The sequence below is a fragment of the Camelus bactrianus genome, chromosome 17, assembly GCF_048773025.1.
Source record: "Camelus bactrianus isolate YW-2024 breed Bactrian camel chromosome 17, ASM4877302v1, whole genome shotgun sequence".
Lineage (NCBI taxonomy): Eukaryota > Metazoa > Chordata > Mammalia > Artiodactyla > Camelidae > Camelus > Camelus bactrianus.
In genome coordinates this window covers 2,511,875-2,535,593 of record NC_133555.1, presented here as the reverse complement: position 1 = coordinate 2,535,593, position 23,719 = coordinate 2,511,875, and the positions used below count along the sequence as shown (strand labels likewise).

General features: G+C 58.8%; 1 protein-coding gene across 2 annotated transcripts in view; it reads right to left on the bottom strand.

Moving 5' to 3' along the window:
• The window catches only part of FBLN2 (fibulin 2), a 67,695-nt gene that overhangs the window by 18,813 nt on the left and 25,163 nt on the right, over window positions 1–23,719 (bottom strand). For both annotated transcript variants that reach the window (XM_074344250.1, XM_074344251.1), the window contains exons 3-4: window positions 2,084–2,195; window positions 509–638 (exon numbers count right to left, since the gene is read on the bottom strand). In XM_074344250.1, the coding sequence (XP_074200351.1) occupies window positions 509–638; window positions 2,084–2,195 (242 nt within the window). The remainder of the gene's footprint in view (window positions 1–508; window positions 639–2,083; window positions 2,196–23,719) is intronic.

Genomic DNA, 23,719 nt, shown 5'->3' with positions numbered 1-23,719 from the left:
AAACCACTCCACTGCCTAGTCTGCCCTCGTTCTCTGCTGCACAGCCAGCCAGCTGCTGGCCCCCCGTGTCTGTCTTCCCTCCTTTGCAATGTGCAGTGGGCACATGATCTCTAGGAATACAGACTACATTCCCAGCCTTCCTTGCAGCTAGGTGGCCACCAGACTAAGTTCCAGCCAATGTGATGTAAGTGTGAGTACTGTCTGCCCTCAAGACAGGGGCTTTCTTACACCCACGGTCACGGCAGCATTATTCACTGTAGTCAAGAGGCAGAAGCAACGTAAGTATCCATCAATGGATGAAGGATAAATGATATGTGGTCCTTCCACACAGTGGAATATTACTCAGCCCTGAAAAGGAAGGAGAGTCTGACCTATACTGCAACATGGATGAAACCTTGGGGACAGTATTCTAAGTGACAGAAAAGAATGTGAAGGCAGCATGAAGGTGGGGATTTTCCTGTGTTACCCACTTCTGCGTTCTTAATGCCCAAACCAGGGCCCAGCTTGCCTTGTACAGGGAAACGCCACAGGTGTCACTGTCCTCGTCCCCGCAGGCCTCGCCCTCCTTGGCCCCCATGACGCCGGCCATGCAGCTCTTCTCCTTCAAGTAGGACACGCAGCAGTGCTTCTGGGCCGTCCTGCAACAGAGGCACACCTCAGCCCTACCAGGTGCCCCCCTCCTCCCAGAGACCCCCTCCAGGAGGGACCACAGGCCCCACAGCAGGATGCTGCAGCTCCCAGAAGGGACACCCCATCAAGATCTACTGCAGGTAGGGCCAGTGCTGGTGGGAGGGGCATCAGCAAGGCCTGCACATTCCCACCAAGTGACCCAGGCTTTGTTCTCAGTGCAACCAGGAAGACTCAGGCCTGGGCCCCACTGGGCCCCGCTGGACTCTGTGCTCAGTATCCCCAACCAGCAAGGGAGGGAGGGAGTCCCCCCAGCCCCCCACAGCCTGAGAAGGAAAGGGAGACCCAATCTCAGGGAGGGCTGGGCGGGTCGGCCTGGAGGGGAGTCGTCTCCAGGGTCCCTGCTCATGACTCCACCATCTGTAGGGCCACCCCAGGGCAGAGCCAGCACACGAAACAGGGGGCGTGAAGAGGTGGGGTTCAGCCCCACTTGAGGAAGGGCATGTCCCAGCAAGGGCCACCTTGTGATGGAACTGGCTGTCTGTGAGGTAGTGAGTCTCCCGTCACAAGAGGGATGCAAGCACCAGACCACTAAGCTCAAAACTCCTGAAGGTGCAACCTCTAATGCCCAGGCAGCCCGAGCTGGTGGGACGCCCGCAGGGAAGGGGAAGGGACGAGGCTAGAATTTAAATGTTTCTAAAGATACGAAAAAGAACATATATATATATAAATAAATGTATAACTGAATCACTATGCTGTACACTGGAAACCAAACACAGCATTGTGAATAAACATTACTTCAATTAAAAAAAAAAAGGGAGGCTGAAAAATAAATAAATAAACAAATGTTTCTAAAGAAGGCATCATGGGCTGGACATCAGGAAACATGGGGTCTAATCCAGGCCAAGCTCCTGACGAGCTGTGTGGCTTTGGGTGAATCACATCACCTCTCTGAACCTTATCTTCCTTATCTGGGAGGAGGAGAAGGCCAGAAAAGACGGCATTCCTAAAAAAAGAAAAGGTGAGTGGCTGCCCAGGAGGTCTCCTGAGCCTGGCACAGGGAGGCGTGGGTGTAAATGCTCCTTTGCTGAGAGCACCATGGTCAGAAGAGCCATGGGCACGGGCAGCAGCGGATGGTGGGAGGCCAGCCTTCTGGAGACCCCAGGGCAGCAAAACAGGGAAAGAAAGAGGGCTGAACGCTGGCGAGAGAAGCACCTAACTGTTCCCAGGTGATAGTGGCCCCTTACCACCTGCTCCCAGGTGGGCGCTCATCACTGCTCTTGGGGCCAGTCCTGGGCTCCCCGCAGCTGGCCCACAGCAGCCACATCCCATCACCCTCATGCACCTGGACGCAGGTGATCCGGGCGCGCACCATGCACTAGGGAGCCCAGGGCCAGGCACGCAGGGAGCCGGACACGGCGGATGTGCAGCCCTGCCTGCGCGGGTCCCCGCCTACCTGCACACGTCGCCCTCGGCGCCGCTCTCGGGGATCTCCAGGCACTCGTCATTGTCGATGGCCCACTGCTGTCCAGCTGCACAGCACGTCTCCATCAGGTCCTTCGTGGACACTGTGGGTGGCAACACGGGCAGAGTCACCACCTGGAGGAGCCGCAGGGTTCCCAGGTGTCTGGGTCAGCAGGTACGGAGATGCTGCTGGCGCCCAGCCAGATCCCAACACTGGCAGGTGACTCAGCCCCCAGCTGCCTGTGCGGGCGGACCGCTAGCGGCTCACGAGTGCACCGTCCTTTGCAGAACTGCCGGGGGGGTCAAGTCTACCCCAGGGGGGAGGGGCTGGGAGGAATATGGTCCACTAATGGGTGACGGAGGTCCAGCCCCATTTCAAAGGGGACCACCCTGTGGGGCCACTACCACCCAGAGCGCCCCGCAGGACAGGAGCACAGTCCAGATCCTTCCCTGCCCTCTCCCTGGGCAGTTTCCCAACATGAACCACCTCGTGCACAAAAACCCCCAACTCAGCTCCGCTTCTGAGGGACCAGACCTAAATCACCCAGACCGGACAAGACTGAGAAAGCAGCAGTGGCAGCAGAGAGGGGCATTCAGAACTCATGACAGAAGGCTACGGGGAGAATCCACAACTCCTGAAGAAATCGCTGGGGGAAGGGTCCCTGGCACTGATCTTGGCTATGATGCTTTGGTCGTGACACCAAAAGCACAAGCAACCAAAGCAAAAACCAACAAGTGGGGCCGACGCCAAACTGCCAGCTCCACTCAGCAAAGGAGCCGCCATGAGGCAGAGGCAGCCCACAGCGCGGGAGGAAGCGCCTGCAGGCCGTGCACCTGTCAGGGGTTTATCACACAAGGCATATAAGGGACTCACACAACTCAACAGCAAAAAGAAATACTAAAAAACGGGCAAAAGACCAAAAGAGACATTTTCCCAAAGACACAGAAGCGGCGGCTAGGTCTGTGAAAAGCCGCTCAACAGCAGGAATCGGCAGAGACAGGCAAGTCGGAGCACAGCCAGAGATCAGCGCGCAGCTGTCAGGACGGCTTTTACCAAAAAGGCACGAGACAGCAAGTGCTGGCGAGGCTGTGGAGAAAAGGGGCTCCTCGTGCACTGGGGGTGGGGATGGAAATCGGTGCAGCCCCTGTGGAGAGGAGTATGGAGGCTCCTCAAAAAATTATAAGTAGCACAACCATGTGATCCAGCGATCCCACTTCCAGGTATTTATCTGAAGAAAATGAAAATACTAACTCAAAAAGGTATCTTCACCCCCATATTCACTGCAGCGTTATTTACAGCAGCAAAATGCGGAGACAACCCGAGTGTCTGTCAGTGGATGACTGGACAAAGACAATGTGATACATAATATATACACACACACATACATCCTTACACATGGCAGAATATTACTCAGCCACGAAAAAGAACGAAACTTTGTCATTTGCAACAACATGGATGGGCCCTGAGGGCACTATGCTAAGTGAAATAAGTCAGACAGAGAAAGACAAATACGGTGATATCACCTGTATGAGGAATCTAAAAAAAAACCAAACTCAGAAACAGAGTCAAATGGTTGCCAGGAAGGGGCAGGGGGGTGGGCTGGGCTGGATACGTTGGCCAAGGGCACAAACTTCCATCATGAGATGAGTAAGCCCAGGGGACCTGAGGCACGGCATGGGGCCTACAGTTAACAACACACTATCACATACTATAAAGCTCCTGTGCGGGCAGAGTAGATGTTAAACGTTCTCACCACAAACAAGAACAGAACACGGTAACTGTGTGAGGTGACGGATGTGCTAACTAACCTTACAGTAACAATCCTTTCACTATACATCTGTGTATCAAAGCATCACATTGTATGCCTGAAACTTGCACAACATTATATGTCAATTATATGTCAAAAAAGCTGGGAGGGGTGAGGATAAAATCCACAAGTGAAAAGGAAAACCAACTGCATAAAGTGTAAAATACCTGTGCGGCGAAAGCCAGCCCCGGTCTCACCGCACCCCTCACTCCCAGCACCCACTGCGTCCACACCGTGCGAAGCCCTCGTGTGTATTTATTTATGAACCTACTCTTCCACCTGCCTGTCTCTTTCCCGACAATATCAGAGCCAGGACTTGAGCCTTGGTGGCCGCTGAGAGTGGCGCCACCATTCCATGCTTAACCCTCTCTCATGACACTCTGGGCACGTGGGAACCTCACTCTGCTTGAATGCCTCCAGTGGTGGGGAGCTCACCCCACCCAGGCAGCCTGTGCCTTCTGCACAGCTCAGCTCACAGTGCCCGTTCTCTGACGGGACTGCATTCTTTCTCCCTAAGCCTGCTCCAAGATAGCCTCACAGAGATTAGGCAGTTGCAACAGACCCCTGGGTCTCAGCCAGGCGACACGAGATGGGAGCCCTATCAATCAGGGTAACAGTCACAGCGGGGACGCCCTGGGTGCCGGCCACCAGCCAGGCGTGAGTCCGAGCACCTCCAGCCCCACAGGTATTACGGGTGAGCATGACTACCAGACTCACTCCACAGGTGAAGTGGGCTTGCAAGCCCGAGCCTCAACTTCGCCTCCCCCTCCCCATCTCTGGCCTCTGCTTCCCTATGTCTGTGCACAAGCGACCTGATGCAGCCGATCCTGAAGGTCCTCCCTGAGCATCTAAGCACCAGCCTGAGCGGAGGGTCCGCTTCCCCATGGGCTGCCTTCCGGCCCCTCCCAAGGTTTCAGCCTGTGCCTGGAGCCTTCCCAGCATCCTCTCCTGCCTTCCCACCCTGGCCCCCCCCATTTCCAGGCAAAGGAACTCAGGGGCATGGCCCCTTACGCTGGGAGGGCCAGCCACTTGGAGCAGGAGGGGGAATCAGCACAGGAGCCAGGTACCATCCAAACCCTGGGCGGCAGGGCCAGGCAGAGCCCAGCTTCTCGTCCAGAGGCTGCTCCCCAGGCACCCCCTCCGAGGTACCGCCTCTGTCTCTCTCGGGCGATTTCTCCGCTCCTGGGCACCCACTCTTTGAAGTTTCAGCCCCAGGGCCTCCTCCTGTTCCATCCACACCCCGACCCGGCTGATCTCATCCGGCCTCTGAGCTTCACAGGTCGGCCCCACCTCGCCCCTCTTGCACGCCGTCTCTGGCTCGAGACTCCGGCACACACGCAGCTGGAGAAGCAGCCACTACCAGGCACTCCCCTGGTGCACCCACAGCCAGAATCTGTTCAGCAGCAGGTTTCCCCCAAACCACCTCCCCACAGGTCCTCCCTGCGCCCATCTCAGGACCCTCCTGGGCCCATCCCTTATCCCTCACTTCCCTCCTCCAATCCATCACCCACGGGGCACCCCAAAGGTCACCCACCTCGCCCCTCACTCTGCCACCATCTCTTGTTCCAAGAGGCTCCCTGCTCCCCTGGGTCCTGCTCCAGTTCATCTTCCAGATGGTACCAGAATGAATGTTCACAAGTATAAATCAGACTGCGTCTCTCCTCTGCCTACAGCCCCCTGGAATCCTGTTTCTTTACAAAGATTTACACAGTATGGCCCTGCAACCTCCCCACCACATCTCCCTTCTCTGACCTCCTTTCTCACTCACTCTCTCCATGTGAACCCCTCAGGCTCTCCCTGCCCCAGGACCTTTGCACGCACTGCACTTGCTGCCTGGAATCCTCCGCCCTCTCCCTGTGCTCTGCCCCACGCTCTCTCTACAGGGCTATCCTCCTCCGGGGCTCTCACCTCCTCAGGGAGGATCTCCCTGACTTCCGAATCGAAACTAACCTGCACGCCAACCCTCATCATATCACCCTGTTTTCTTCATAATGCCCTGGGCCTTCCCCAGCCCTGAATCATCTTGGGGAGCCCTGTGGTCCAGAGACCCCACTGCAAGGCCACCGCCCTACAGGATGAAGCACCCCTCCCTGGTGTGACAATCAGGGCTTCACAGCACAGCCCAGACCCAGCTGGCACCCTGCTCCCCCAGCCGCACAGGCTTTTCTGTTCTGCTATGCCTTCGCACGTGCTGTTCCATGCTGGGAATGCCCTTCCTCCACCTTGTCCAACTATCGAACGTCCAACCACCCATCCCTGAGGAGCCAGTCTGCACACAACTCGCTTCCTCTCCATCCGCTGTGCTCCCGCCAGCCCACCTCCACCCCGGGCAGAACCAGCACCCCCTCCTCCAGCCTCATTCACAATAGCGCCTGGGACGTATCTCCACCAAGGCGTCACTGTCAGTGGCATGCCAGCCTTAGCCACCAGACAGAGAAGGTCTCAGGGGCCAAGAACGGGTCAGAGTCACTTCAGGGTCCGCAGTGCCCAGCACAGACCCGGCGCCTGACAGAACCCGGGGCTGGGTGGGGTAGCCGGCCCTTGGTGTACAACATCCCTGGCAAAGTTTACATCAACAACATGAAATCCAAAAATGTCCTTGTATCTTCCCTCTGTACCATCACCGTGAGCACAGGGGTCCAGCCAGGCCCACCCCTCCCGGACTGGGGGATGCGGCCAAGTCACTCGTCCTCTGAGTCTCCATCCCCGTGCCTGTAGAATGGGCAAGCAACCTCTCCTCACCTGCGTTTCGCAAAGACAGGAGGCGAGAACGCGCAGTATCTGGCCAAGGACAGTGACTAGCACCTCCGCACCCCAGCTCGTGGAAGGCGTTTGGTGACTGCTCTCCAATTAATTAATTAAAACACGAAGGCAGAGACCGACGAAAGGATGGACCAGACAGTAATCCCTTCAGCAGAAGAGTAATCCCGCCCCTGCTCTCCTCTGGGTTCTCACAGACTCCCCAGTTTCTGTCCGCTTCGCCCGAGCTCGCCCTGCAGGGGGCACGGCCTTCCTCACCTGCCAGCTATTCACAAGCAGGTGGGCAGACAGATGAGGGCCACCTCCTGCTGTGACAGCGGCAGCCTGGCCCTGCAGGCTCTCACTGGCCTCCCAGGATGAGCAGCGACACAGGCCAGGGCCATCCCAGCTTCCGGACACTCTGCCTCGGTCTGCCCCTCGGAATCAGGATGCCAGGCCCCGCCGGCTTGGAGAGCCTGACCTTGACGCTGGCAGGAACCCCACCTCTACATCCCAGAGCAGCAGGGGGAGAATAAATCCAGCCTGGAAAACGACCGCCCATCCTCGAGTCAGGCGGAGATACCCAAACCCAAAAACAGTGATTTCGTGCCCCGGTCCATGCCCAGGAGACACGGGCGCCCCGTGGTCTCCACACCCGGGGGCCTGCAAACAGCAGCCCCGGACTGGAAGCCACCCGCACACCCACGGACAGAAGGCGGACGCACGTGCACGACGCTCGGCGACCACCGCGACGCGGTGAGTCAGCAGACAGGGCCCCAGGGTGAAGGAGCAGCCACCGCAGGAGGCGCCACTATGAAAACGCGACTGAGAGAGGCAGTGTGATTTGAACGCTCTAAGACAAAAGACTGAAAGAGTCTTTTAAAAATACGGCCCAAAACGGCGGCAGAAGCCAGACGCGAAAGGACAGGTGTTACATGACACCACCGACATCAGGTCCCTGGAAACGGGCCGTTCACAGAGGCAGCAGGCAGGGCAGAGCAGGGCGGAGGGGACGGAGGGGGGAGTCCTGGCTGACGGGGCGGCGTTTCAGCTCGGGAGGATGAGAAGCTTCCGGAGGCGGATGGGGGGTGGCTACAGACCACGTGGATGTTGTGCTCAATGCCGCTGATTTGTACCCTAAAAACAGTCAGGGAGGCCAATTCTATGTGACGCGCATTTTACCTCAATAAAAGAAAACGGCGCATTGCGGTGTAAAAAGGAAAAAAAAAGTGACCCAGCCCTTCCCCTTCCAGAAATCTAACTGCTGGCAGACGGATCCCAGGCGCAGACCGCATGGCCGGGGCACGAGCTACGCCCGGACTTGTGACAGCAGACGGAGGTCCAGAAACACCCACAAGGCGGGGGTTACGTAGCTGGTGTCACATCCACCCGATCGCAGCCAAGTGTTGGAAAGAACGCGCTCCATCCGCACACACTCGCGGGAACAATTTTTCTGGACACACTGCCGAGAATGAAGGGGGAAAGCTCGGGTCACAAGCCAGCGCTGAGCCTGTAAGAGGACACGTGGACATACACAGAGGATTTCTGAAAGCAGACGGACCCCGGAAACTGGCACCAGCGCTTGCCGCAGGGAGGGCCTGGCCCCGGGGAGTGAGGAGGCAAAGCGACACGTCCTGCTGACCTCTTCTGTGTCGTTCATGTGCTTTTCCCATCTTCGGCAGGTACTGCCCATTCAAGGAACTCGCTGTTCTGAGAAGATCCTGAGAGTCCAAGGATGCTAAATAACCTCCTTTGATCACAAGACCGTGGGTGCCCAGAACAATCCGGGCCAGAGGTCATGACCCCTCGGGACAGTCCCCTCTCCCAGACATCAAAGCCCTGAAGAATGGTGGCTTTGGAGATGCGGCAGGAAGATGCTATCTATACCTGCCGGTGGGGGCGGGGCAAGGCGTGGCATCTCCACCAGCGCCCTGTTTGCACAGGATGTTTACGAGGCCTGAGAGAACAGCCCAGAGGGCACTGCAGCTCTGCTCCATGTCTCTGGGGGGCCGAGGGGTCACCTGCAGGCCCTGGTGGTGCCTGGAATCCTTTGATGATGACTGGAAGATAGACAAAGAAGGATTCCTGAGCAGTCTTCTTGCCCCCGGATCACAGACACAATGGCCGAGAAACAGCAGGACCTGTGGGGCTGGGCCCACCCAATCCAGCCCCTTGGAGATGCCTTCCTCGACCGCCCAGGGGAGGACGGCCCCAGCCCCCACTGCCCTCTGCAGCACCTCCCACGGCTTAGCTTCCTTGTGTGGGTGTATACTGCACCCCATGCTCGCCACCCCGGCCTGGCCCGGGACCAGCCGGATCTCCCCACTGGGCAGGCTGCCTGCCAGGCCCCAGCCTGCAGCCCCTGCACCTTTCCTTCCAGCCTGAGAAAGAGGGTCCTGTCCGCACCCTCATTTACCAGTGAGCAGGCAGCAGCCCGGAGGCGGCCCCAGCCACACTACGAGACCGCAAAACGACTACGGAACCACAGCCAAGCGAGGCAGCGTGCAGACAGCCTGATGCTGGAACAGAAAAGACTGACTCGTGAGCAGCCCCTTGGTTCCTGACGGAGGTGGCAACGCAGGCCGGGGAGGGCGGCCTGGACCAGACCTGGTGCGGGGGCAGCTGGAAAACAGAATGAACTCCGGCTCCTCCTCACCCCACCCAGCGCAACAAACCTAAGCCTGATCCGATGTGAAAGGTGAAACAAGTTAAAATGTCTGGCATGTAACAAACGAAAATCTCTCTGTGACTCTGGGGGAGAGAAAGATTTCTGTCAAGGGGCACTAAATACACTCACATAAAAGTGAAGATCAACACATTGTATTTCATAAGATTAGGAATCTGGGTTCCTCGGACGACGGCATTTGCAGTGGACTCATCAGCAACTGTCATTATGAGAGTGGAAAGAAAAGCCCCAGATCAGACAAGACACCTGTGACCCAACACATGACGCAGAATCAGAACACATCAAGGCCGCTTGAGAATCAGCAAAATAAAGAAGCCCGATGCAGAAACGGGCAGAGGACAGCAGAATGGCCAACAGTGATATGAAAATGCACTCAACACCATAAGCTCCTAGGGGACACAAGGTAAACCATCACGAGACCCCACGACCCAGCCACGAGGTCGGCCCCGACGAGAGACAGGCCGCACCCAGGGCCAGCAAAGGCGGGGGGGCAGCTGGACTCACACCCGCTGCCGGCGGGGATGGAGACTGGTTGGCAGGGTCGGCTGAAGCTACCAAACCCTCGGACGCAGCAAGGCTTCTCCCGGGCAAACACCCTGCAGACACTCACACAGAACGTCCACAGCCACTGCACTCACCACGGCCCCAAGCTGAAAACAGCCCAAACCTCCATCCACACCAGGAGAGACAGACTGTGATTTATTCCTACGATGGAATAATAAAAAGCAACTTCTGAAGTGAATTACTGCTACATGCAGCAGCATGGACGAGCCTCCAACACGTTACCTTCAGCTGAAGACGTTAAATGCAAGCAAAAACCATACCATGTGGTTCCCATCACACAAAACAGATCCAGCAGGCAGGAGTCACTGACGGCGATAAAAAGGCAGCGTCGTGGCCTCCACGGGGGTGGGGGGGGGGGTAGAGCTGGCTGAGAAGGGGAAGCTCTAGAGCGCTCGCAGTGCTTTCTGCCTTGACCTGGGTGGAGCTGCCCGGAATCCACTGAGCTGTCCTGTGAAGATCCCTGTGCTCTATCTGCATCGTACTTCATAAAAATGTATAATAAAAAATAAAAATAAGAAGTTTCAAAGGGAGTACTGTTACCTCAATCTAGACTAAAAGACACTCAGTAACCTGCAGAATGCTTTAACACAAAATTTTAGAAAGAAGGAAACCCGAGAGAAAACAACCAAACATGAACCAAAAAATGGCTCATCATCCGGATGAGAAATTACTTTACACGGCGGGGCATACACCACACCATGGGGGCAGGGGTAGAATTCTGAGCACAGTCTGAGTACCAGATGGTTCTCGGGAGCTGGCAGGTGTGTTAAGTGCAGGGCCACGGTGTGCAGCGATGTGGGAGAATGTCTACTTCTTAAGAGTTGCAACATACACAGTCGAGACTGAAATGTTTTCATCACACACGCACGCACGCGCGCACGCACGGCACCCCCACACTATCTCCACGGGCCCCCAGGGAGGAGTGGGGGGTCTGTCACCGACATTTCAACGGGCTATTTCTGTTGGTACTTTTATAATCAATGAAAAGCCAACTCCGTGCAAAAAGAGGAAAGTTGCTCGTACAAAAAATAGGCTCCCCGATCAGGAACAGTGCAGACACCTGACAAACTCAGCTGTCAGGAGAAGCGCGCGGCCCTGGTGCCGTGCTTAGAGGACAGTGCTCGGAGAGTCACTGGACACATGGAACCTGCAGGCAGACGCTGAAAAACGGAACGGGACCAGCCTCATTTTCTGAGGAAATAACTTTCCCAGAACAAGGACGGAACAAAGAGATCCAAACACTTGGACACGGGAGTGGACAGCTCACATCCTAAGAATGAACCAGTCACTGGAAGATCACTCTAGAATCAGATCACTGCAAGCATCCTTCTAACCGAGTGAGTGACCAAGCCCGGAGGCCCAGGGGGCCGGCCGTCATCTAACGAGAGCTGTCCCTCCCTCCACCCAGCCACTCAGGCTCGCCCTGGCCACGCTCGCCACCCGCTGAGGCTCCCGGTGGCCCCAGATGCGGGGGGGCACCCGCTCCCTCGCTGAGCTCCCGGAGGCCTCGGCAGACACCCCCGCAGGGATTCCCCCGCCGCTGCCAGCACCGCCTTCCAATGTAACTCAGACTTCAGTCCAGCCCAGCGTGCGGGTTTCCAGGACCTCACCCGGACACTTGGGACGCTTTCCGTCCCTCCTCAAGAAGAGCTGTGAATTTTCTCTCTTTCATTTTTAGTTTAAGAAACTGCTGTGACCCCAGACTATACTTTGGCTCAAACCAGAGTTTGATGGAATTCCAGGTTCTTGGGATAGCATGTTGTTTTAGAGACAAAACTTGTAAATGATTTCATTTTATTTTACTGTTCTTTCCAGATAATTCAGCTGCCAGTCCATCATTCATACCCACAGTTTAACGAGAAGACATTTAACTATAAGGCAATTTTGGTTTTCCCAAGCCAGTATTTACTATAAAGAAATGTAAACATAACTTTATTTTTCCTCTTAATAAAAGTGGTTGGTTTAAAAAACATAAAAGTTTAAAATATCACATAAATAACTGGACATGTTTTTTGGTGGCAAACAGGATGCAAAGCTCCAGAACAGCTTGCTGCAGAGCCCCGGGTGGCTGTTGGCCTGGTGGGGTTGACATGGAACTCTGGCCCAGAAGAGGCGGTGAGCATCCTGGGACCGGCTGTCAGGTAAGACAGAGAGGCTGTACCCTGTCTCTGGGGCTGCGAGTCTGTGACCTCAGACTCCCGGTGTTACCAAGCAGGATGCCCCAGGGCCAGGCTGGGGATCTTCTAGAACCAAATCCCCAGTGACCCAGCCCCACGAGTTTCCATTCCTCTTAACCCATATACTCAGGCCATGGCCCCACTTAGACCTTGACCAGACCTCTCCCCCCGACCCAGATGTCTCCATCCTCTGTCCTGCTCCTGCCACGGCCTGCAGTGACTGGTGAATATTCAGAGAGAAGCAATAAGCCCCATCAGAGGGGCTCAGGAGAGATGGGTCAACACCCACATCCATCCACACGGAGGGCCCTGGACTGGGTGTAGTGGCAGCAGAGCTAAACGTCGGAAGCCTGCTCTGCCTCCCACTGGCTGGGAGACCTCAGGCAAGACCCGCAGCCTCTCTGTTCCTGCATCCGGGCTTTAAGCACCAAGCAGTGACAGTCAAGGAATCAGGAGACCTTCCGGGGCACTCACCTAGCACCTGCCGGCTGCCCACCTGCCACGTGGGGCCAACTTGGTGGAGAAGAAACGAGCCCAGCCGCCCTCTTCCCTGATGGGGTTTCCGCCTCCAGCCCAGACCTTAGCCCCGGCTCCCTCTGTCCACACAGCCCCTCTCTCTGGGAGTCAGAGCCAGCCTGGACACCTCCAGGATGGGCCCACAAGTGGCCCTGGCCCACTGACCTGGGGTCGCCCTCCTTGGGAAGCACCTCGCCACACCCAGGCCTGGGAGGTGGCATCCTGCAGACATCCTGATGCCTCTGCAGCCACCAAACCTGCGGCCTGTGCCCGTCTGGCCCTGATCCACCTTCCGCCCTGCCCACTGCTGACGGAGCCTGACCCGGAGGGGCTGCAGCTCGAGTCCCCGTGCAGGCATGGCCACCTCCACCTAAGGCCACAGCGCTTCCCAAAGCCTTGGCTCCCACCAGGCTCCCCTGCAGGCCTGGGGGTGACAGCCCCACTGCTGCTGCACCTTGCCTGCTGGCCCCTCGCCTCACTCACCCCGCGGGGGCCTCTCTGTGACACTGCTGTGGCCGTGAGTGTGCACCACCTGTTTCCTGGGTTTCAACCACCGGGCAGGGGGTCTGGAGTGGGGCACACTGGCCTGGGAGTCAGAACTTCGAGGACCCCATCCTCTGAGCTCGCTCTGAGTCTCTGGCCAGCCCCTCAGCTGCCTCTGGGCCTCTGCATCCCAGAGGGGTCATTCGGGGGAGCTGGTGCCCTGAGAGTCTGAACTGTGGCAGCCAGCTGGTGCCCGCTGCATGCTTTACTGGGGCTTTAATACGTGTGAACTGGTTGCCAACACTTACAAATTGGAAGATTTTATATAAAATTCCAGATCCTGGCTTCTTTTGGAAAATCCAAAGTTATGGGCCACGGCGGGCCTCCCCTGCTCCAGGGCAACACGTGGGGCCGGGGGGACGCTGAAGCCGTGTCCTGGTCCCTACGGCCCCACGGCCCGCGGCCCCCCACCCCGGGCACCTGTTTTTGCTTCCCGTCGTGTGCGGCCACAGGTCACAGCAGGGATGTCCACCTGTGGCGGGAAGGGGGGGCTCTCCACCTTTCTGGATCCCACCGGGTCCCCAGCACCTGACAGTCTGGTCCAGAGCGTGGGGCCCGTGAACTATCACGAAGCGGGTGAGTGGGGCGGGGGGGGGGGGGCGGGAAGGGAGCCAAGATGGCGCCCCCCGCCCCCGCAGGCCCCCTGCAGCCAGATTCTGTTCTTTCAGCCTCCTCTGCCCTCCGCCACATGGACCCCAGAGAACCCCAGAATCCCAGGCTCTGCGCCAGGGAGGGAGCCTAGGGCTAGGAAGGAGCGCAGGGCTTAGGGCCTGCCCTGGGCCCCGCTTTGCCCCTCATGGGCCAGGGACACGGGGCAGTCCCGGAGCCTCGATCTGTAGACAACGGGGAAATTCTTACTCATGGCAGGCAACCGGGCAAACCCTAGGAGGTGATGGGGCAGAGGCCGAGGGTCAGTAGTCAGCCAACACCTGCTTCCCCGCCTCAGTGACCCTGGACAATTCACTTAACCACCTTGTGCCTTAGTTACCTCGTCTCTAAAATGGGCGTAACGCCAGAGCCCCCCCCCCCCCAAATCACAGGGTGTCACGAGGCTTTAACGCAGCAATACATGTCCAGGGACGACCACAGGGTCTGCCACTGAATAAATGCTCCCCCGTGTGAGGGTGAAGGAGGAGACCCTCCCAGTCCCTGGGACGTCAGCCCCCAAGCCAGGCTGTGCCCCTGACGAGAGATCTCAGGACCCGGCATTTGCTGACTCAGCTGGCAGGCGCTGAAACAAAAGTGCAGGGCGGGGAGGGAACAGCCAGACGGGGCGGTCCCTGAACATCTGGAGGCAGCTGCAGTGACAGGCGGGGTGGGAGCAGGATGTGAGCAGCTGAACACCCCCGCCCAACCCACAGCCCGGCCCCTTTGCCTCTTCCCCAGAGGGACAACTCCTGGCCACCAGAAAAGACCTACATCTGTTCGCTTAAGCAAAAACAAACCCAAAGCCCACCGCCCAGGGAGCAGCAGCCCTCGGGCGAGGACAGGGGAGGACCTGCGGTCACAGCAGCCGCTCTGGGCTGGCCGACACCCTCTCCCTGCACCTCTCAACAACCCTGGGAGCAGAGGGATTACGCTCCCATCTCCCAGATGGAAGCACTGACGCTCAGAGAGGGTGAGCGCACTGCCTGAGGCCACACAGAAGGGCAGCAGAGGCAGGGTTCATGCCCAGGGATTCAGTCCCTGAGGACTCAACGGACTTATCCCCAGCACGACTCGGCCCCGAGCCCACTTGCCCAGTATGGGGACCGTGGAGTAGACAAGGAGGGTCCAGCAGACCCAGCCCACGCGATGCTGACCTCGGCCAGAGAGAAGCCTCCTCCTGGCAGCCCCCGGTGCAGGACAAAAGACCCCCAGGCCACGCAACCCTGGCCCGGCTTGGAGCGGGCGCTGGCAAACAGATGATGCCAACACCGTGTCCAAGCAAGCCACAGCCCAGACCTCTGAGCGCCAGTCCCCAGCAGCACCCAGGACTCCGGGGGGCGCAGTGCGCAGGAGGCCAAAGACGCTTGGCTCAGCCTCAGGACGGCTGCAGCGGCTGCCTCGGGCTGGACGTGTGAATGGGAAGCAGCCGAGAGCGCAGGGGCCCATTACCCTCCCAGCAGGGATGGAGTCACAGCACCGAGAACACCAGTGTGAGTGAAGCCCTGCCTACCACGTGGCAGACCCCAGCCCCTGGTGCCCAACACCCGCTTTCTTCCAACTGAGGACATGCTGGGTGAGCCCACTTCACAGATGAGAAAACTGAGGCCCAGGGCAGTGAAGCAGTTTGCCTAAGGTCACACAGCTAGCGAGGGGCAGAGCAGCCTCACCCCTGGGGGAGCCTTGTACCAGGCCAGAGATGCCTGAAGTATCGGAGAATCTGGGTTTGGAGCAGGGCCCACCACTTACTCGCCGCGGGGCCGTGGGCCCAGGCTCCCCCCGTGGGAAGGGACCCACCGTCAGGTCCTTCAGGGACTGAGATAAGGCACGAGGCCTGAGTAGATTCACTGCACTCACCCCTAATCCTCCTCCCTGCCTCTCACCCGCCCTTTGCCCACTGAGAGGAGCCCTCGAACCCCGGCCGGCCTCGCCACGGGCTGGCAGCAGAACACAGCTCTGAGCCCAGGCCTGGAGTCCTGTGCGCATCTCATCTTTCACGCGGAGCCTGTTTCCGGGACAGGACCGAGCACAGGGAGCAGAGGCAGCCAGCCCGGCAGAGACCATCCCAGCCCCGCCCAGCCCCGGGCAGCCGCCAGCCGGACACAACACTCACAAGCGAGAGCCTGGCCGACGGTGGCCGCGCCGGCCTGGGGCAGGGAGCCCGCTGACCGGTGGACTTGGGATCAACAAGAAGTGCCTACTGTGCGCCACAGAGGTTCCGTGGTTGCCTGCCACTCACACTACTGTGGCAACAGACCATTCGTGCCATGACGAAGGTACAACCCAGCAGGAAGGACTGGCGCAGGTTTGGTGAGCGTGACGGAAAGAGCACCCCGCAGCCCACGTGCTGCTGGTGGGGTGTGGCCAGACTCGCTGGGGAGCCCTGGGCCGAGGCCGGGGACAGGGGACAAAACGCACGTACAAACTAACACCACTGCAAGGTTCCTCCCACTGGCCAAGCTGGGGACATGCCACGGCCCCTGCGCGGTTCTCTCCTGGGTGCTGTTCACCATCTAACGCAGACTACACACGCTCATAGTAAAACGACTCGTGAGCCCCTGCCGTCCCGCGGAACAGAAGCCCCCCAGGGGCGAAAGCTGCATCCGTTTTGGTCACAGCTGTACCCCAGCCCCAGAACTGTGCAGTAGGCACATGCTAAATACTTGTTGAATAAATAAACTGGGGAATCAGGCATTCCCCTACGTGGCAGGTGTCAGCAAAATCTGGCCCCCCATCTGCGGAGGGCAAGCAGGCAAGTTCCCGGGTTACACATGCGAGTCCTGTGTCCCCCGCCGCGGAGCCCCCAGGGGCCAGCGCCCCCCAGAGAAAAGCGTTAGGATGACCATCATCAGGTTGGTGTTTGGGAGCAGCCCCACAGCCCTCGGCAGGAGAGTGAACCACCAAACTGGGGTCTGACCGCACCGCGGAGCAGCTCTCAGCCACGAAAAGGGCCAAGCACAGCGCCCGCAACTTGGGGACTTAGGAACCCTGTGCTGAGCACAAGAAAGCAGACCACGTGGCCCCATCTACAAAGGTCCGAGAGCTGCTGGCATCAGGGCAGCGGTTCCCCGGGACGGGCACGGAGGAGGGGGCCTGGGTTGTCTCGGGCTGTTTCCCGCTCTGAGTGCTGGTCACACAGCGTGCTCATTTGTGAAACATGTTACTGAGCTGTACGCTTCTGCCAGGTTCTCCTGGTTATGCTTCAATAAACATCTTACAAAGAGAAAATGAAGACACGCACGTGTGTTCTGCCCCGGCGGGTCCACGGCAGAAAGACGTTCGCTGCGGCATTGCTTTTAATCAGCGATGGAAACAACAGAGCACCCGTCAGCAGGACAATCACTGGCAGCTGGGACGTGCAGACAGCGCGGCGCTGGTGGGGACGGCAACTGCCCACGTGCTGGCCAGGGCAGCCCCAATGTGTGGTGCGAGTGGAGAAAAGCACAGGACAGCAAGGTGTGCACAAAATGCTGTATTTGTGCAAAATAGCACACACGCCTCCACGCCTGTCGCTGTATGGACCAGTGGCTCCGAAGTGGGTCCCAGGCCCTGGAGGGTCCCCGAGACCTGGGCAAGGACCCACGGGGTCAGTGTCGCTTGCAGAACAACACTGCAGCACTGGTCTCCTTCACGCTCTTTCTCCCGTGAGAACACAGTGGAGTCTTCCAGAAACTATGACACGGTAACAATGCACCACTCTGGTAGCTAGCAGAGTGTGCACTTGTCCATCCTGTTGTCTAGAATTTTCTAAAGGAAGCTCAGAAAAAGCTGCTCAACCTCACTCGCCACAGGGGAAACGCAAATCAAAACCGCACAGCTGGCTCTCTAGGACAGCTGTACTCAGAGACAGACAGTAACCAGGGCTGGCGAAGACATGGAGACCCCGGAACCCTCGTGCACCACGGGGGGAATGTCAAATGGTGCAGCCACAGCGGAAAACAGCCGGGCGGTTCCCCCGATGGGCACACACAGAGCGCCCTGCGCCCCAGCAATCCTACTCCCGGGTACATCCCCAAGAGAAATGCAGACATCCGTCCACACAAACCACGTAATAAACAGTAGCAGCAGCAGCGTTCGCCGCAGCTGCAAGGTGGAAGCCCAGCGCCCGTCACCTGGTGCATGAAGAATAAACAGCGTGGTCCGTCCACGCTCTGGGACGTTCGCAGAAGGACGGACGCGCTGATTCCGGCGACCACGCAGAGAAGCCTTGAAAGCACCACGCCACATAACCAGAGACAGTCCTTGAAGACCACGCCCTGCACAATTCTGTGTCCAGAATGTGCAAGTCCACAGAGACGGGGAGCAGACTGGGGGCCGGGCCGGGGGAGGGGAAGTGGCTGCCACTGCGTGTCGGGTTTTCTCTCAGGGCGATGGACGCGTTCTCAAATTAAGTTCTGACGATGTTCACAGCCCTGACGAAAACTGCTGAACTGTACGCTTTAAACGGGAGAGACTTACAGTACAAGAACATCTCAGTAAAGCTGTTTTGGAAGCAAGCAAGCAAGCATAGTTTTTCAAAATTAACATAAAGAAACCGGGGTAGGGGGAGGTGGACGAGCACCTGCTTAGCACGCCCAAGGTCCCCACACCACCATTAAAACTAATAATGGACTAAAATAAAGAAACCCATCCCGGGCCTAGCCTTGGCCCCAGACCCTCACTACGGGAGGTGCTGGGAAGTGCACCTGCTTCCTCCAAGCACCGTGAGCTCTGGGGCAGCCCAACACAGGGAGCGCCCAGCTCCAGGCCGCTGAGACCCACTCCTGTCCCAGGGCCCCCATGGGAGCCATGAGCCCACCCCCTCCATGGGGAGACTGGGCCCCACCCAGCTCTACTGTGACCTCCAGAAAAGCCCCCTCCCCTCTCAGGATGCCAGTTTCTCTTCCATAAAACACAATAACTCTCTCAAGGTTGCCACACGTGCTCCCACCAGAGACCCATCCCAGCTGCCAGCCGGGGCCGGGCCAGTGAGGAAACCAAGGGGCACGGGCCCCGCAAAGCGCAGGGCACCTGCCCAGTCTGACGGGCAGGCCGTCCCTTCTCAGCTCCCCCAGTGGCTGGCCCAGGCACGTGGGCATAGTGGTCCTGCAACTGCCAACTGTCAACAGAAGCCGGAAAGCTGGGATTTATATGAAGTCTTCCGATTTCTAAATGTTTGCAGCAAAATTCTAGTGCTTCCAAAGATGCTTTGCAGAAAGAGGGTGACAAGTGACAGGCGCGTGCACTGTTAGCAGGACAGCAGGTGGAGGTGGGGCTGCGCCCGGCTGTGCCCTCCCTCCGTGCAGGCCCCACTCTCCCTGCCATTTGTCAGTGAGGACACTGGGGCTCGGAGGGGTGGCATCCCAGGCCCCAGGTGACACAGCGAGCGAGGGCGAGCTTCAGCCCAGGACTCACCACAGATGCGCAGGGGCTGGGGGAGCCCAGGCCCTGGGCCTGCCAGTCCTGCTGCTCTCTGCAGACCCTATGAGCCCTGGCAGGGTCAGACAGCCCAGGTCGAGGCCCGTGGGCTGGGGGTGAGGAGGGGAAGTGCCTCTCCTGGCAGGGCGCCCCCTCCCCATCCTGCAGCGGAAGCCAGGAGCTCTCGTAGGAAGTGATTCTGTCACACAGCATATGGGCTCCGGTGTCCAGAATCCCAGTCTGGCTCCCTCAGGTCCCCAGGTCCTGGCTCACGGACAACTCAGAACCCACGCCAGTTTAATTTCCCACAAGCCAAGCCTGGAGGCGGGAGGGGAGGGGCTGCAGGAATCCTCTGGGGAACAGGGGAAGGACAGGCAGGTCTCCCTGCTCCCTGGAGCCATGACCTGATTCTGGGGGCCTCAGAGGCCCACAGACACTGAATGTCCAGCGCTGGCCCTGCCCCTGCGGTCTGCTCCCTGAACCCAGAGGAAGTGCTGCATGACGCAAGTAAGATCGTACAAGCTGCTGCCTGACACCCTCTGTGGCTCCCCACGGCCCTTGGTAAAAGGCCCAAATCTTCATCCTGAAGATAAACACCATTGACCTGGCCCCTGCCCCTGCCCTGGCCTCTTCTCACACCAGACACACAGCCTTCTCTCAATCCAGTTCACTCCCTCCAGCTGCAGGGCCTTTGCACGTGCTGTGTCCTCTGCCTGACACACTCTCTTCCCTCTGCTCCCCACCTGCCGGTCAACAACCCCTCGTGCTCAAGTATCACTTCCTCTAGGATGCCCTCCCTGATCCCCAGAGGAGCAAATTTCCCAGAAGGACTCACAGAACACACCTGCGCCATTCCGTGGCCCTCGTCACAGCTCAGAACTTCACACCCCTGTGACTACGGGGTTTCCTCCCCCACTAAACCCTAAGGTCCCCAGGCCAATGGCGACACTGGGTTTCGCTTAGCCCTGTATGTTTGGCATCTGTCACAGCCCACGCACGCTCCGGGTACACAGAAATGACTGTCAGGGATGACGACGTGAAGAAACCCGAGGGGAACCTGGATCTCCCGCTTCCTGCACATGTGTCCGTGGGCAGGTGGCCTGACCCCTCGGCTGTGCACCGGGGGCGGCTGTGAAGATTACAGGTGCTAATTATCTCAGTGCTTATGGCGGTGCAGGCAGAAGTCACAAGCATGATCTGGTGTCTGCAATTAATACACAGTTACTTGAGTTTTAAAGTTTCTCCACTAATCGGAATGTCAAACCTTTCTCAGACCCCTGCCCTGCAGCACCTGGTGACAGGACACCCCGAGGAAGGGGCCCCTCTCCTGCTTCAGGGACCCGTGGCCCGCAGAGGTTCTGCTGGAGTCTTTTTCCAGGATGGGGGCTGCCTCCAGCTGCTCCAGGAGCCCCTGGCCTCCCTCCCTTGTGGCCCAGGAGGGCAGAGGGGGTGGTCCCCGGGTCCCCCTGCCATGCCAGCTCCGCGGTAGAAGGCGCCCTCACACAAGCCCCGGGTGACAACAGATGTCAGACCCCCTCTCCCCGGCAGGGAGCCGGGCATGTGGCTTCCATTAGGTTGCATCTGGACACACTCAGAGGCCGCCTGGCTCCCTGGCAAAGCTCCAGCTCAAAGACAGGACCCCCGCCTCAGCAGGGCCTGGGGCAGCGGCTGGAAACCTCCTTCTCCAGGCCCCAGGGCTGCCATGGCAACGTGGCCGGGGGTCACTTCCGGCCCCACTGCCCGCCTCTCAGCGGGCCCCACGGGCAAGCAGGACCGGCTACCACCTCTCCAGTTCTCCCCCCGGAGGTTCCTCCATCCCTCGGGGCCCCCCAGGGCTCCCCCAACAATGGCAGCCAGAGGCTCTCGGGCCCTCCCTCCCCCAAGGATGCGCCATCAGGCCGTGCACCCACCCACCAGGCCTCCCACGCTGCATGCACTTGGCTGTGACCACGAATAAATCTGTGGCTGCTTATTCCCTAAATCCCCCCGCCCCCGGCAGACCCCAAAGGGGAGAGGCCGTGCCCGCCTGGTTCACCGGGACAACCCCGCGTGCAGAGAGGGCGCGCCACACGGATCTGCTGAAGAAGTTAAGGGGGTGGACTGAAGAGCAGATGGTGAACAGTAATGGGAAACATTTTTAATTACTCAGCAGTGCTAAGCCGCGCGCTGAGCTTGAATGAATTAGCTCATTTAATCCTCAAAATACCCCCGCGAAGCAGGGCCTTCTCTGCCGCTCACAGATGGAGAAAACGAGGCCCCAACATGGGGAGGCCCTCTTCTGAGTTACACGGTGGTGGGTGATGGGGACCCGGGGTGAGCGGAAGGCAGGTGGAAAGGGGTGGCGGGTGGCAGCAGCCCTGGTTCATGCGGCCAGGGCCAACTCCTGGGACCCGCTGACATCCACCCCCTCCCCGCCCCCGCCCCCAACTTCCCACACCTTCCTTCCCCGCGCCCCCGAAACGCAGCCCGTCCACGCCCTGCTCCCGGCTCGGCACGTGCAGGGCCTCTGCCGGGGCCGCCCTCGGAGGGGATCGGGGCACCCAATCCGGCCCCTACCCACAAGCAGCCTTCATCAAAGGCCACACCCCAAAATCCATTTGAGAAAGCCCAGGACAGAGGGAAGCAACCTGGGGCTCCTGAGAACAAAGCAGTTTTCCAGGATTCCAAGGCCCACAACCACAGAGAGGCCTCCAGCAGCGAGCGCAGCAGGCAGGGGGCGGGGGGCTGCGTCCATTTTGGAAACCCTGGAGGCTGCGATCCGGAGCCAGGCCTGCGAGCCCACCCGGGCACACGTGCACTTCATTACAGCCCCGCCCCAACCCACGCACGTGCCCCGCCCCCTGCAGGCTCAGGGCGGGGTGGGGAGGAGCCCCCAGAAACCCACTGCCCTGGTCCCAGTCTACCACCTCCCCCTGTGGCCTGCCGTCACTAGCCACACCGCTCCAACCTCGACCTGGTCACCCTCCCAGCTTGCCGGGAGGATCAGGTCACAACCAGAGCCTGGCACCTAGTAGGTGCTCAGCGAGGGGGGTCCACCGTGAGCAGGCCGCACCGCGGCCTATGGGCCCGGGGTCCTAAGGGCTGGGGGAGCCCACAGACTCAGCCTTTGCACACAGCAATGCCCAGCGAGGGCCACAGCTCTGGGCAGAGCAGAAAAGCGGGGCAGCCAGGCAGCGGCAGGGTGGGTGCGTGGGAAGTCTGCAGAAATCCCAGAGCCCCTCCCCCAGGAAACCCTCCTAGACACCCAGGCATCCCTCACTCACAGCCCCCTCCTGGAGACCAGGGCCGCATGGGCCAGCTCCTGCCTCCCCAGGGCCCACTAGGGCCCGCTCACAACTGATGCCTAATGAAAGTTTACAGAGTGAGCAATACAGGATTGAAAGAGAAACGGACTCCCAGCTGTGGAGAGAAAGCTCCAGAAAACCAGACACTCCCCAGGGCTCCTGCAGGGGAGGCAGGAAAGCAGAGGGGGCTCAGGGAAGGGTCAGACAACACACAGAGATTCAGGGTTAGGGTTAGGGTTAGCATCCTGGAAGAGATGCTGCCTGAGTTCGCAGGGAAGAGTGTGAGCAAATGGGTGGAACAGAGGGGAGGTGAGAGTGTAGGATGCTCATGGGACACAGGGAACTAGCATGAGGAGGGATGACTGATAAAGGGGTGACCAGCAAGCCCCCTGGTTCACTCATTAATCACCCAACGTTTACAGAGCACCAACTGTGTGCCAGGCCCTGCTGGAGGCCCGTGGGCACAGCAAAGAAGATGACACATGAGGTCCCTCTGCTCATGGCACTAATATTCCAGTAGGAGAGACAGCATTCGACAGGAAATTATGTGCTACAAGGTCAGGTCAGGTGTTACCAGGAGAAACAAAAGCAGTATATGAGGAAGGTGGGGTGGGACCACCGTCTTTTAGCTGGGTGGTCAGGGAAGGCCTCCCTAGGGAGGCGACCTTGAACAGAGAGCAAGTGGAGGGAAGAAGCAAGCCACATGGACACCTGGAAGAGCATTTCAGGGAGAGGCAGTGGCAAGTGCAAAGGCCCTGGGGCTGAGAGGTGCCCAGAAGGGGCTAGGAGGCCAATGGGGCTAAGCAGAGTCAGGGAGAGGGAAAGGGTTCCTAGGAACTAAGTGTTAATGCCCCTACCTCCAAATTCACACATTAAAATCCTAATGCCTGACAGGATGGTAGGAGCCTTGGAGATGGAGCTTGGGGAGGTAATCAGGTCTCGAGAATGAAAGCCTCACACTGGGATTAGAGACCATATAAAAAGAGCTGCCAGTGCGAGCTCCTCCTCTGATCTATCTCAGATGAGATGCAGCCTCACCTGCTCCACCAGGTGAGGACACGCCGAGCAGGCAGTGTGCAAACCAGGAAGCAAGGTCTCACCAGACCACCTCCATCTTAGGCCTCCCAGCCTCCAGAGCTACGGGAAATAATCTGTTGTTCCGCCACCCTGTCTATGTATTCCCGTTACAGCAGCCAGAACGGACAAGGTGATGAGGGAAGGTCCAGGAGGTCCCAGGGGCAGGCTGTGCAGGGCCTCTGGCCCCGGAGA